The sequence below is a fragment of the Salminus brasiliensis genome, chromosome 19, assembly GCF_030463535.1.
Source record: "Salminus brasiliensis chromosome 19, fSalBra1.hap2, whole genome shotgun sequence".
Lineage (NCBI taxonomy): Eukaryota > Metazoa > Chordata > Actinopteri > Characiformes > Bryconidae > Salminus > Salminus brasiliensis.
In genome coordinates, this window is record NC_132896.1 from 13112623 (window position 1) to 13128312 (window position 15690).

Sequence of the window (15690 nt, forward strand, 5' to 3'; positions counted from 1 at the left end):
TCAGGCACACTTGTTTCAGTGCAGCAGTAGATGTTGGGCGGAACAGACAGGAGACAGACTTAAAGCTGCGACATTAAGGGTGTGAATGAATGGATGTCAGAAGACAGTGATAGGATCATTATAGCTGACCTCTAATTTCCAATAGCAGTCAAATGAAGCTCAAGGCTGTGATGAAAGCAATCATAGATGGGTCATGCCTGTCAATATGGAAAGCCATTGCTCTCAGTGGAGCAGTGAATGTTAAAGCCAGGGGTGTTCTGTCAATAATTACGATGATTGGCACATTGCTCTTATTAGTCAGTTATACAGAAGAGTCGCTGAAGTCATATGAGTATGGAGAGATGGTTCAGCTGGAGAAACTGTGGGACTGTCATATGTCATGGTTTTGTTTTTCAGCGAACTGAAAGGTGATGGTACGACTGAACTGTACATAAAAGGCACGACAATTCCTGCAGGGCTAGATTATTAAAGAAGAGAACATTCACTGCTGTGGTCCTGTTGAAGAGGTGGAGGGGTAACATCTGGGGTCCTATGTGACATAATGCCTGAAGCAAGAGTGTGTACATGTGTTTATGTGTGCATTGGTGTGTGTGTGTGTGTGTATGCAGAAATGCAACTGATTCCAGGATTGATTTATTGATTAAAGGGAGAAGTACTGTTCTAATCTCAACAGCTGATAAGAAGACAAATTACAATAGATCTGATTGTGTGCTGAATGTAAAGTACACCCTTAAAAATGGTTCTTTAAGGGTTTTTATAAAGGCAGTGGTTCTGTTTACAATCATGACAACTTAAAGAAATATTTGAACTGCTTACAGTTTGCTTTGACAATACTCACATATGCACCAATCACTTTATTAGGTACAAAATACTAATACTAGGGCCTCCGATTAGTCTCACAACAGCCTCAATTTCTCATGGCATGGATTAGCTAATTAGAGAAATATCAACCCAATGCATATTTTGACTGAAAATTGGCCAATACATAACTGATAGATTTTTCCATCTCCATTACAGAATGGTTATTCAGTGTATTACACTATTAAAGTATTCTGAGGAAACTCTGCTGTGCTAAAAATCCCAGAAGATCACCAATTATAGAAATGCTCAATAATCAATGATAGAAATAATGTCAATAACAGAAATTACACCAAAATCATGCCACATTCAAAATCCCTGAGATCACATCTTTTTTCTATTCTGACTGTTGATATGAACATTACCTAATGCAGCTGGGCTGCATCTGCATTGTATTATGCATTACCCTGCTGCCACATAATTGGGTGATTAGATAAATGCATGAATGAGTAGATGGACATGTCTTCCTAATATCCTAATCTATTTATCGACTGCTTGGAAAAAGTAAACACAACAGCAGCTTTCATGGAGATGCCCATAATTCCCCATATTGTAGCTTGAACACACAGGTCAAAAATGACATAATTCTGAGCTCCAGGTTCCCACTTTCAGGCCAAATTAGGACGACAGCATTCGACTAAATAAATGGTTATATGATTACCATGACACTAATATCATAGGCATGGATCTCCTATAATATTTTATGATAACATATGCCTACATAAGGCTCCCACATATCAGCACACCACACATAACCTTTCGGCCCACTTTGCATACAAATTGACAGAGAGTCAGTATCCCAGCCGCTCCATCCTGTGTCTTCCTCTCACTCTGTGTGCTGTGGCCGGGAGAAATTTGATAAAAGCCAGGTCAGATATCTATGACGGAGCCACAGTTTATCTGATCTTTCTCACATATGCTGCATTCCTTGGGCCAAGGCAATGGGGGGTATGAGCAGAAAACGCAATTAGGGAGAGATCAAAATTGCATCTGCGGGAAAAATGAGCTCGGATTTCAGCGCAGGAGATGTCTCTACACCCACACACACGCTTTCTTTCCCCAGAGAAGCAGCATGCGCTTCCTTCAGTTGATGAAGAGAACCTGTGTTTGTATCACACTTTTTCTCAGGCGATGCGACTCCAGCCGGCTGAAACTCTGATTTGTGAACATTCGGAGAGAAAACAGAACTGCATTCTTGACCAATCTGTAGGCAACAATTGACCATTTTAACCAGATTTATTACTTCTTTATAAACTAAGCTTCTGGGATGAACATTAAAGAACCTTGTGGAAAAATGTTTAAACTTTTTAAAACACTTATCACCACCAAATGTGGCACTTGGTATAGCGTAGCTAGTATCAACCGTGCCTTCCCCAATGGGGTTCAATACACACCAAATGTTATCCCATTTATAAAGTTGGTTCTTTAAAAATTCATCCATCTAAAAGTTTTCTAGGAAACCAAAGTGGTTCTCTTATGGCATCACTCCAAATAACTATTTATTACATCACATAAATATTAGTTTGATGGTCATTTCTAAGCACTCCTATAGTACACTCTTAAGAGTTCCCCAGATACACTGATCAGCCATTATACCGCCTCAGTATCTGCACCCTCACCATTAGGACCACCACAGAGCAGGTACTATTTGGGTGTTGGGTCATTCTCGGCACCGCAGTAACACTGACATGGTGGTGGTTGCACTGGTACAAGAAATTTCCAGCCAACAGCATCCTGTGGCCAGAGTCCTGTGACCCTATATAAAGGACTAGAGGATGACCAACACAAACTGTGCAGCAACAGGTGAGCTTCTGTCTCTGACTTTACATCTACAAGGTGGAGCAACTAGGTAAGGGTGTCTTATAGAGTGATCCACTCAGTATCAACACAACACACACTAACACACTACCACCATGTCAATCAGTGTCACTGCAGAGCTGAGAATGACTCACCGCCCAAATAATACACTGCTCTGTAGTGGCACAGTGGGGTCCTGGCCACTGAAGAACAGGGTGAAAGGAGGCTAATAAAGTATGCAGACAGGCTTTAATTATAGAACTACACAGTGCTCCTATATGGTAAGTGGAGCTGATATAATGAACAATGAGTGTAGAAGCCAAAGTCACATACTTACTATTTTTATATAAAGAATACCTTAAAAATCTTTGTCTCTTTTAAGGAACACAGCTTCCACAACACTAATTGGAAGGTTACATAAAGAATTCACCTAAGCGACTTTTTGCACTCTACCTCTGCATCTACATCCCTCCGTGCCATGAATTCCATTACTCTCTTGCCCAGCCAGTTTCACAGGGCGTCTCCTGCTGGCCTGCTCAGACACTGGAGCACGCAGCTGGAACACAAGCCATTACTCTTCTGTGAAGTGCTGTGTATGGAAACCTCCATGATAATGGAACATCCCTATGGTAGCCCGGCTAATGTGGGTGTTAGTTTTGGTGGTTAGGCTGACATGCCTGACAGATGATGCTGTTGGCATCAGAGGAACATGGAGTCATTCAGCTCTATTCATGTTGCGTAGTGAACACTGTCACTGTTGAAATGAGGCACGTTCCGGAGCAGCAGTTGCTCATTACGGTGACAAATACACTGTGTGCAAAGCCACAGTCAGTACATGAGAGCAGGGCTGTGCTGCACTCCATTGTTCTGCATAGTAACACAGAGAGTACAGTCTTTGAAATAAAGGTACCAAAAGAGGTACTTGTGCAATGATAGCACATTTGCTTTTATAAAGAACCAAAGGATGGTTTATTTCTGCAAGTGAGATGCTTGCGTGAATGTGAGGAGCATAGACATAATGTAAAGATTATATACTAATTAACAGTTGGTTTTACATTAATTTTAAGTTGGCTTTTTGTTAATTTTGTCTGTATTTGTGTGTGTTTTCTAAAAATTATGTATATGGATGTGACGGAGCAGTAGCAGTAGCCAAAAGTGAAAGATGACCACTGCCAAATGGACATGACAAAGAACTTTTTACGCTTTTAGCCGCTTACACTGCTGCAACTTTCATATTTTTTGCAGTAAGTGCATTATCGCAACCTGAAATGGACAAAAAGGGAGTATGAATAAGGCTGCGGCAAAGAAGGTTCAAAGTACTGTAGTAAAGTACTGTGGTAACTATGGTGGAATTATAAATACTTTTTTTAGAACCATGCATGCTGTCTAAGCACTGGCCTTATTGTAGGGATGCCACAGCCATCCATTGGCTGGAGTCCTATAGGGAGCACAATAGGGCCTGGCAGTTAGTGTTCTACTCCAAGCGCCAGCAGTTGTTGATTCAGCAACAGTTTGAAAAGATGCGGTTCGCTGGCTTGATTTTGACTTGGAGGAAGCGCATGCTAGCCTTCTCCTTCCCAGCACTGGTAGCGCTGAGTAAGAAGGGAAAAGGTGGGGGTTGGGAATTACTGAAATAGGGGGAAATAACATCCATATACGAGGTTTTCCTTAATAAAGAAGAACAATATATCCAGACAAAGAGCCATGTAAGCAGCCATGGTTCTATTGAGTGTAGATTCTGCATGTTCAAAACAAAAACTATTTATTCATGTTTCTAAGACAGCGCCTGTCTATGCCCAAAACAGATGGTTTATAGAGCTATTGCAAAGAACCAGCAAAGCCCAAACAGCCCCTGAGCTTTCAGTAGACCAAGAACTGCAGTTCCTGGAAGTGTGTTACTCTGCAGACTCGCTGTGACACCAAATGTGCAACAGTGTGAAAAATAAACACCTGAGGTCCTGCTAGTGCTCTGACTGCATGTAATCGGCCAAAGAACAAAGAGCATGTTTACGGCTCTGTGCTTTATATGGCAACATGCACTGCTGAACACAACAGAGATGTAATTGCTAGTGTGGAGGGGAAAGTAAAGGCTGCTCCCAAGTAACCAGTGTTGTGTGTGTATATGTGTGTGTGTGTGTGTGTGTGTGTGTGTGTGTGTATGTGTTTGTAATGCATATTGTAAAAAATACTGAAAAAAATATTCATGTGAGAATACAGTAACTCATGTTTTTTTAATCACATAGGGACCTACTAATGTTGAAAAGTTGGAAAGACACTTAGCAGATCCCAGCAGTAGCATAATTCCCCACACTCTTTATTGCACTGTGTTATACCAGTGCATCAGCAAGTTGCTGATATTTGCCTTGCTGACTGTGCACTGGCATTTATTTTCACAGTGCTGTCTTTCTCCTCGGGGCCACCGGCCATTATGGCTGGCTTCCCTGCCTTAAATATTAATAGTGAGGGCCTCAGAGAGAGGGGCACTATTAGTTCTATGTCATTAGGGCCTGATCAGTGAGGAATTAAATGTGATTTAGAGGATGCCTTGAGTTAAATCTGCACGCTGGCTAGGCTAGGCTGTGCATCTGATAAAAGGGAAGGCTGGTTTGCGGAGGCCTCTGAACGAAGCTGTTTGCTATTCCGCTCATGGTTTGTTATTGCAGAGTTAGGAGCGTCTAGACTAGAACTGTTGGATTTGTTAATATGCTTTTAGGACGCATGATGTGGAGGTTGATGCTAAATGGAAGCCTCTTGCTCTGCGTCTGTCACTTGACTTTGATTAAGCATTCAGGTTTGCATTGTGTGCTGTGTTATTTATGTGCCTGACACTCAACGCTGAATAAGTATTTCATGAGAGAGGAGGAACAGGTAGGCGAACACTAGCAGTAGTCCGCTTCAGGACAGAGCAATATTTCTTATGGAATTTTATGATTAAGACATGGATCTTTGTCTCAATGATCAATATGAGCCCAAACAGTATTTGTTTCCCTTGCGCACAGCCTGTGCTCCTCGTTCTCCTCAGCCAGGTTCTAAATATTTGACATTCACTCACTAATACCACATGATTAACACACTGCGTGAACGAGTATTTGTTACAATAAGTCTATGTGTACACGGCACAGAAAGGTCCAAGGACATGATGTTCAGCTGAAATCAACTTTGCTGATCAGCCGTAACATTAAAACCACTCACAGGTGAAGTGAGGAACACTGATCATCTAATTACAATAGCATGTGACAAGGGGCAAGATACACATATTGGAAGACATTCTGACATGGGCCAAAATGTAATGGCTAGAAATTGTGATGGCTTGAAATTGTGATGGGTCAGGACATCTTCAAAACATCAAGGAGGTCTCGTGGGGTGTTCCTGTTGTGCAGTGGTTAATATCTACCAAAAGTGCTCCAAGGAAGGACAACCGGTGAGCCAGCAACAGGATCCTGGGTGCCCAAGGCTTGAGGCTTATGGGGAGCAAAGGCTAGTCAGTCTGGTCTGATCCCACAGAAAAGCCATTGTGCCACAAACTGCTGAAAATGTTAATGCTGGCTATGTCTTGTAGAGTCTGTGTCCCAACTGGTCAGAGCTGTTTGCTGGCATAAAGGGGACCAACAGGATATTTTATAGGTGGTTTTAAGGTCACAGAAAAGATTTATTAATTAAAATGACTACATGCAGTTTTACCAGCCCCTTTACAACCCTGTTTGCCTCAGAATGAAATATGCTGTTTTCCCTTTATGGTGGGTTTGTGAACTAAAAATCTGAACTGTGCTTTTATTGGTGCACTGCTTTTATTGTGAGCACTGCAATGGCTCACAGTAGCCACTTAGTATAGCGTGGCATAGCATAGCTTTGTTTGCAGCACTGTAACAAAAACAATATTTTGCAGTCTTAAAAGATTGTTTTGCTGCCCTTTTTAAGTCCTCTCTGTGTCCAGTCAGCATGGTATGCTGTTGCCTTACTGAAGAGGTTATAGTAAGGTGTGCTATGGTTAGCTTTTAGCCTAGCACCCACCTAGCACCCACTTGCTTCACGGCTTCCCTGGTTGTCACACAGATACTCGCACTTCCATCGGTTAGCCTTTCTCCAAGTGGTGCTTCACCAGGTCGACTTGCATCAGTTTTTAGCGTGTTCAGCCTCACTTCTATTTTCTCCCAAAGAAGCTATTTAGCTATTAGCCTCAAAAGAATTTAGCTAGTGGGCTCGGTGTATGAACTTTTTGGCAGCATGAGCAGCATTTCTAAATTGTATAAAATGTCAGCGTTTGCTTCTACAGTCACCACAGGTTCTGTGTGTGGATTTTTACAGCTTTAAACACATCTGTATAAGTCCCACCTTTTCACCGCCACTATTGGTCTACATGTACCTGCATCTACATCACAAGCTCTCCATTGTACATGACTTAAAGGAGATGATTCAGCGATATAGGTTCTTAAGGTTGTTTAGTAGTTTTGGTAACTATGATGGTTATGATGGTATGGTCACCCTATTTTAATGTCATGGCTCCTTGGTGTAAAATATCCCAGCCAACATGCTCATGTGGGGCTCACACAGGTCAAATGTGGGCAAGGTGGGTATCCAGGCAGTCATGGGCTCATATGTTTTTACTGGAACCCAGTTGGGCTTCCCAAATGGGTCCCATCGTTACAGTCCACATGAATCTCATATGGGTCCCATGTAGGCCTCATATACAGTTTATACAACCCAGATGGAGCCCATGTTTAACCCTTCATCTTCCCATCACTGACCCTGGTGGGCATCTAGATGTGTGGCTGAAATATAAACCAATAGCAAATTCGTCAGTGTTTATTTAATGATTATTTTACTGTAAGAGGTATTGAAATATTATTATTAATAATTCAAAGATTAAAACAGATCAGTTGTGTAGCATAGTAAATTCATCTGTAATGGTTCTTATACCTAAATCTGTGCCTTTTGCATATTCAATGAGTTGTCTACGAATTCTGTATGTGTGTGTGCCTGAGAGAGAGAGAGAGAGAGAGAGAGAGAGAGAGAGAGAGAGAGAGAGAGAGAGAGAGAGAGACCAGATAAGGAACCGGGCAGTGTTTAGGACCCAGCAGTCGCCCGTTCACAATTTCTTTGTAGTGTTTTTTTCTCTCCATCTCTCCCACGAGCGAAAATGTAAAGTGAGCAGTGTGTGTGTGTGTGTGTGTGTGTGTGTGATATTGTCAAGCAGCCCCGGTTGTCCGCGTGAGGGGGTGCCACACTCCGTTAACGGAACATTTTGTGAACCACTTTTCTTTTTAACGCACACCCGCGACCGAAAGCGCGTGAAGCGTCTCGCTGATGGGAATGTATTAAGGTCCAGTTACCATCCAGTCCGCCCGGCTTTCTGTCCAGTTCTCACAACCGGCTCTGTGAATTCACTCAGACTGGGAGTAACTTCCTCATTCCGCACTGTTCTGGCCGTTGTGAGCGGTGGACGGACGCACAGCTGGACCATCAGGTGGGTGTTTGTAAAAAGAAATGAAACGCACGCGCCTCATAGTGGCTGTGTGCGTGTGTGATTTACAAAGCGCTGTTCGCCGGGCGCGCGTCTCCACTCGCGCGCGTGACCGAGAGAGAGAGCGTGGGGCGCGCGAAGAACGGGCACTTATTTTACAGGTGGGCTTTTGTTGCGTTGGGCATATTAATACAGTGTGCGCGCGCGAGCTTGTGTGTGTGCGCGCGCCTTCCAGCGTGTTTCCCAGGTAGCGCAATCCTGTTCACTGCCATGCATGACTAATTTTCCTTCGCCTTGCATTTGGCCAGTGGGCGCGCGCTCCCGTTGGCCGCTCCGCTGTTGTCTTTGCGTTCATTTGGCTGTTGGCTTTCAGCTGCTTTGTCTCCCTCCTGTTTTGAACGTAGGTGTGAGTGATCAGCGATGAGGGGAAGACTCTTCACATTCCACGCTCTGGCCGTCTGCATCTCCTTAACGTTGTTTTGGCGCGCGAGGTAAGGATCCCAATGGGCAGCACGCTTTTCTTCTGGTGTCTCCTTTGTTTATTTCAGCTGTTGATCTGTGGATCCCATTCCCACAAGCAGTCCAACGCAGAGGAGCATCTCTCCTAATGGCACGAACGCGCCTCGGCTTCTTACTCGCGCAATAGCCGGCGGTGTGGAGCGCGTTTGCGCGCTCGGAGTCACACATATTTAGGAACATCAAGGGGATTGGAGAGTGCTCTGGTCTTTAAGCATAATTTAAAGGCGGTTGTGTGTGTGTGTGTGTGTGTGTGTGTGTGTGGTGTAATAGAGTGTGAGCGTTCAGCGCGCTTTCATTATTTGGAGAGCAGATGAGGCGCGATGTGGAGCGCATGGCACAGTTCGAACCTGTGTGTGTGTGTGTGGGGGTGGGGGGTGTTATGGGGCGTACCAGCTCAGCTGCTGAAGGAACGAGTGGAATGTGAATTGTGGAGTGTAGTCTACTGCTAAACATTTACCCTTTATCGACAGTTTCTCAGGCAAGGGCTGCCTTTAGGATTCTGTAGCACTTAGAATTGGGCTCATGGAGTCGTTTGGCAAGAATTGTGCTGATAATGCATAAGTGTATTTTCTATTATTACTATTATTACATCCACACTTGTATCCATGCAAATTCCTAAATAATTCTTGGATAGTTTTAAGGGGGGGAAAATACTAGACAGCAGAGACGGGCAACTCCGCACCCGGAAGGCTGAATTTCTGCACAGATTTGTAAAGGTTTTGATGCTCAAGCACCTCCAATTCAAAGCACTTGTTTATCACCTGAATCAGTGAACTGTGCTGGACTCGGGCCCTCGTTGCCGGTCCAGTTTCTCTGTACCAGTAGGAAGTGTAGTGAAGGAACCATTCGTTCTCCCCCCCTCATTGTTAACAGCTGAGTTTCCCTTGAGCAAAGCTCAAGCCCAACCCCCATTTGCTCCCCGGTCACTGAGGTGGCTGCCCACCACTCTGCTCACTGCCCTGTTCATGAGTGTGAGTGTGCATAATGCTGCTTTGAAGAACCATCAATAGGAGGATTATATAGGGCCTATAAAGTGAATATTTGGTGGTAGCACTTCAGAGAACCCTTTAGGCACATAATAGACTGTATCCATCAATGAGTGGAGTCTATGTTTGTATCATATGTTGTTCTCAAGCATTTCAGTTTGACCAGATTAAATAATTTTTTCAGGCCCTTCTTAACAGTGTATGTTGCCTTTAAAATGAGGTTGGTAGTCACTGAAATTAAAACACAGGCTATCTGGATTGTGTCTTAAGGGTTTTCATTTTCCCCCATTTTCTCGCTGATACCGATTTCTTAAGCATGTAGCTGACCAACTCCAATTTCTGATGTCTTAAATATATAACTGGTCGATTCCGATTTAGGCTGATTCCAGTTTTCTTCCTTTCTAAGAATTATAAATGATGGGATACAGAAACGTTTTTGTTAAACATTAATACTAGTAAATATATATTCCATATAAATACAGCAGTGTGTTTGTTTTTTTAGGTATTGTACATACGTATGCACAGACATTAATGCAGAAGCTTAAATAGTAGCAGTAAACGGCTTCTGGTCATCGTAATCAATAGCAGAGGCTACTGCCCTTTCCGCAATACACCCATAATTCAACCAGACACCTACCTTAGTTTCCACTCAATTGTGTTTAAAAATGATCAACTCCAGCTGCTTTATGTTTAATTTTAAAAGAGGAAATCAATAGTTAAAGAGTTAAACCAGAGCAAACATAAGGCTGAACAGTGGGACAGATGTACTCATGTTTCTGCCTAAAAACACGCTAATGTTGCTAACGTTTACACAGGCGGATTTTACAGTTTACTGATCTCGCTGCTGAGCTCAGTGCAGCGGTAAACAGTGTACTGTTTGTGCTTCAGCTAAGACAAACCAGCCTTTCGTCCATGTTGGAGGGACCTCCAGACATGTTGACTGCCCTCCTGTTGGCTGAGCTGAAGCCCAATGATGATTTTTGAGAAACGCTGAAGACTGGCTAGCACTCTATTAAACGTAAATACTTTAAAAAGGTCTATAGGGAGGAATTATGGTCACAGCCATGGTGTGTGTGTGGCTATGTTTGAACAACTGGCCACAGAACCAGTTATATGAGACATGTGAGACATGAACATGCTTGAAAACTTGTCGATTCTGGTCAGCAGCTGATCACTCTCTACATCTCTAGTTGATTTACCAAAAACAGATATCAATTCCAACCTCTCTTAGAATCTTCTGCATCCCCTGCATTATGCTTCATTCTTAAAGTAGTCTGAGCCGAAAGTCTCCTTCAACACCACTATACAAATGGGTGGACCTAAACTGCTACATTTACTCGAATTGTCCATCCTGTAAAGTGTCAAAAAGTGTAAAGGCAAACTGTGACTCAGTGTTAGTGCCCCATTACGTAAACTTCATTTACGAAGCGTGTTGTGAATGCGCTGTGTGAAGGCTAAGATGTTCCTCCATTATCGCCTACATTAGCGTGCTCACTTGGGATTTGACTCAAGCATCAGATGCTTGCACGTGCTTCCCTCCTATGTGGGCTGGAGCTGGGCAGGATGGAGAGGAACAGAGGGAGGTTTTTTCATCTGTGAGACAAAAAGAGAGACAGATAAAGTGATCCAGAAGAAGATGTTTCACCAGACTAGAGGTTCTCAGCTCCTGGGGGTCTTCCCTGAGAGACCATTTTTCATTTGAACTCAGCTTCCACCACACCTGAGCACACAATTCTGAATTCTACTGCTGATTTCATGGGCATTAAGACGTGTTGGGAACTGGATTTACAGCTGCAGGTTGCCACCACATCGCTGTCAGTCATGCTCCAGAATCAGAATAATAATTTGTCTTATAGATCATGTAAAATATCCATATTTGTTTGTGTTGGAAGTATCTTGAAAATGATCATAGTAAAAAATAAGTAGACCTGGATGACAGTATGTGCATTGTATGCACTTTAAAAATACATTTGCTAGTACAGTTCCTTCAGCAGCCACATGTCCATCAAACAGGACCACCACAGGACCTCTGCTGACCAGATATTCCTTGATTGGTGGACCATTCTCGACACAGCAGTAACACCAACATGGCTTGTTAGTGGGTGTTGTGCTAGTATGAGTGTAATAGGGAGGCAGAGAGTGTATCATGCAAGTACAAGGCAGGTCACTGTGCAGCACCAAAGGCGCCATAGCCAGTAATTGTAAACCTACCTATGTTGTAGGAGTACCTAATAAAATGGCTAATGACTGTAGGTACACTCAAAAGTGGGTCAAATGTTGTCCATGCAATATATGTAGTAACAAGTAAATATAAGAATTGTAAATAAAACCAAAAATCTGAAACAGTAGAAGTGATCAATATTTACAAGCATTAAGCATCATATACATAGACAAAAGTTTTGGGACACATGCAGATTACACCTACAGGTGCTTTTATGACAGCCCATTCTTAATCAATATGGAGTTGGTCCCCCCTTGCAGCTCTAACAGCAGCTTTGGTGATCTGCAGTTATTAAGCCAGCTATGCGCCACAGCTCTCAGCGACTCTGTGGCTTTATATACTTCTTGGCTGAGTTGCTGTGGTTTCTACACGCATCTACTTTTCAATAATACCACTAATATTACTTGTTGCCACAGTGCCATCCTATTACAGCACCACACTGGAATTCAGCGAGCTCTTTATAACCACCCATTCTTTCACTAATGTGTGTAAAGACCGATTATTATATATATACCGGTTATTTACGCCTGTGGCAAAAACTAATTTCAATGAATTCAATGATTAAGAGGTGTGTCCCAATACTTTTGTCCATTTTTAAAATTCCGTATACAGTAATATTCCAATATTACTGCCATATAGTGATGTACGTCTCTAGTATCCTGTAGTAGACAGGTTCCCAACCCTGGTCCTGGAGTATCTCCTGCTCTACACATTTTAGTGATCTCCGGCTCTACCACACCACCTTCAACTTCAAGGGTTTGGTAATTATCTGGTTATCTGGATTAGGTATGTTGGAAACAAGGTAAACACACAAATCTACAGGACATGGGGTCCTCCAGAGCAAAGGTTGGAAACCACTGCTGCAGTGAACTCTTGTTCTTGTAGGAATCATGGACATTCCTGTGATGCTACTGTTGTTATTTTTTATTAAGACACACTATGTCCAAATGTTTGTGGACACCCCTTCTAATTAATGTATTCAGCTACTTTAAATTGTACCCATTGCTGACACAGATGTGCAAATACATACACACACAGCTTGTCTAGTCCCTGTAGAGATATGCTGCCGATAGAATAGGACTCTCTGGAGCAAATAAATATAAACCTGTTGGCACCATGCCTAATTCCATGTGGGGCTAGAGGGTCCCCTCAGCACTGAGCTGTGGAGCAGTGGAACAGTGTTTTCTAGAATGACGGTGTTCCATCCAATACTTTGTGAGTGAATAGCTTAGGTGCATTATCCCCAACAATTACAATGACCTTGTCACTGAATGCAATCCAATCCTTACAAGAATGCTCCACAATCTATTTAAAAGCCTTACTACTGTTGTTACACCACTAAAAGCAGGATAAACATTTTTAACATGCTTGATTTTAGATAAGACAATGAATGAGCAGGTGTCCCAGTACTACTTTCCATATAGTGTATATAGTGTCAGTGTAGTGGTATATATAGAAAAATATTATAAAACAAAACAAAAAATAAAGAAAAAAATGACCAGTGGAAGCCACTCAAGAATCCTTTTAGAATGCAAATGGTTGTGGTTTGCCAGTTTCCCCCGCTGAAAGTTATTTATACTATCACCACAGAGAACTTAGAGGAATGTGGGAAGTTACCAATAGCAACCAGCACCTAAGAAAGATCCTCAGGTTCCTTAAATATCCTGGCAGTGTGGTTCAAAGCGTGCAGATCGTTCATAAATTAATGGACATGAGCAGTCACTGGGCAAGTGATTCAAACCAGCTCTCCAAATGTTTGCCTGAATGTTTATGCAAATGATGTTCTTGAGCCACATGTCACATGGACTCTTTTGTGAGGAAAGGGACACTTTGTGCCGAATGAGGTGTGGACATCTTGCCTTGTGATATCAAACCTGATGTGATAACAGAGATAAATAATTTGATTTTCCCACTGTCAAATCTTTGATGGTTATACGAACACAGTTCAGATAACAGAAAAGAAAATTCTGAACTGAAGTGATGAGTTTTCACACATTTTCCTTTGTCATGTAGGTCAGTAACTGCAGATACCACAACAGATGCCTTCAAAAACAACATCACCCTCTTCACACGCATCCTGGACCGACTGCTGGATGGCTACGATAACCGGCTCAGACCTGGGCTCGGAGGTGAGGTTTTAGAAGCTGTGTATGTGCGTATGACTTTTTCACACTAACAGAAAAGCATCTTTTCATCATTATATCCATGATTGTGAAATAATTCAGTTCAAGAGTGAATAGCTGTTGGGGGTGCCATTTGGTTATCCTCTGGGGGCCTTTTCTGTTTGCTGTTCATAGCCAGGAGAAGAAAAGCTAAGCCCAACCCGCAGAGCTTATAAATGGGTAATATTACCAGGAGTATATGGTTCATTGTTTCGTTTTTGGTCTTGAGTAGGATGCATAGCAACTAGCATCATAGCAACAACGCAAGCTTGTCTGTCTGTTCACTTCAAATATATAAGTGCGTTTGTGAAGTCCACTTCATTTCGCCCCGACTCACTGCATTAAATCATTGCCTGGAGCATAACAAGACCTTAGTCTTTTAGCAGAGTTTGTGTAATTGTGCTTATGGCCTTGTTTAATTGCACAGTATGTGTGATAACAGCATTCTAGCCAGACTGAGGCTGTGTCAAATTATAAGAATATTCTACTCAAGCATTATTCTTCAGTTCTGTTCATTATAACCCTCTCAGATCTGATGTCTCACAGTCTTACCATGCAACGGTTCCTAAATGGTTCTGGGCTTGGACATGAAGTTTTAGAAAAGTATAGAAATTTTACCTGAAATATTTAAAGATTAAAGAACCGCCACATGAGATATTGGTTCTATCCCCATTTAATATTTTTCCTATGTTCTGATAAGGTTAGCGAAGTTGGAACTAATGAACAGCAGCTATTATGTATAAACAGATTAGCATATCCAGTGGAGATCCAATCATAGTTAGCAGTACTACACACTGTGCAACAAAACGTTTTACAGCTACCTGCCACATAAATATAATAAATACTCATTTATGTTACAGCAATAGCTATTATGGTAACTAGACAATATCTGTGGATTGATAAAAACAGGCCATTCTAACAGACAAGATGGGCTTCATTCACGCTACGACAAGAACTATGAAAATGAGGCAATAAGAATGCTTACGATAGTGAGCAGGCTTTTGGGGTTATCGCTACCACAGTATAAATCTTTTTTAATAATAGTGTTGTATTGGATTTCATGCACATGATTGGAACAGAGTGCCACAGCACTGAGAAGGAGCCCAATGTGCCCCCTACTGTGCTGTTGAGACAAATGGAATTAATGATGAAAAAAAAAAAAGAACCAAATGTAGCTGTAGGCTTGTTTGTGGTTTAGATGAAAGGAAATGGCATGCCCACCATTGCTTAATGACGCAGCAATAATCTAATAGTCTAGACTAAGCTAATGGCCTAGAACTTCTTTCCTTGTTATTTACAAAAATACAGCATTAATTCTTACGTTTGTACATTATATTATATGTCATCAGTGTGTTGGCCCAGAGATCACTGTGAATGCTTAGCCAACAAGACATTTTTCTTAAGTGTTGTGAAAAATATTTGACACCCTATCATCTAGCATCTATATCACCCATGTGAAAAAGTAACCCCCCCCCCCCCCCCCCCCCAAGAAAAAAAAGTGTTTGTGCCATCTTTTATATCAACAACTGCATCCAAATGCTTCTTATAACTATATGGTCGAACTTTCCCATTGCTTAATTGAGCTACATTGGAGGGCTTCCTAGCATGAACTGCTTGTATAAGGTCCTGTATCTCAATGAGGTTTAGACCACTTTAATCCCTGATTTTTTTTTCTTTTTAGCCACT

General features: G+C 42.2%; 1 protein-coding gene across 3 annotated transcripts in view; it reads left to right on the plus strand.

The window, feature by feature from the left end:
* Positions 1-7763: 7763 nt before the first annotated feature.
* gabra2b (gamma-aminobutyric acid type A receptor subunit alpha2b) overlaps positions 7764-15690 on the plus strand; it is a 54641-nt gene continuing 46714 nt past the window's right edge. Inside the window, exons 1-3 of one of the 3 annotated variants that reach the window (XM_072662998.1) lie at positions 7764-8119; positions 8521-8607; positions 13856-13971. In XM_072662998.1, coding sequence (XP_072519099.1) covers positions 8537-8607; positions 13856-13971 — 187 coding nt within the window. In that variant the 5' untranslated portion in view covers positions 7764-8119; positions 8521-8536. The other 2 variants (XM_072662999.1, XM_072663000.1) reach the window with 2 other exon arrangements.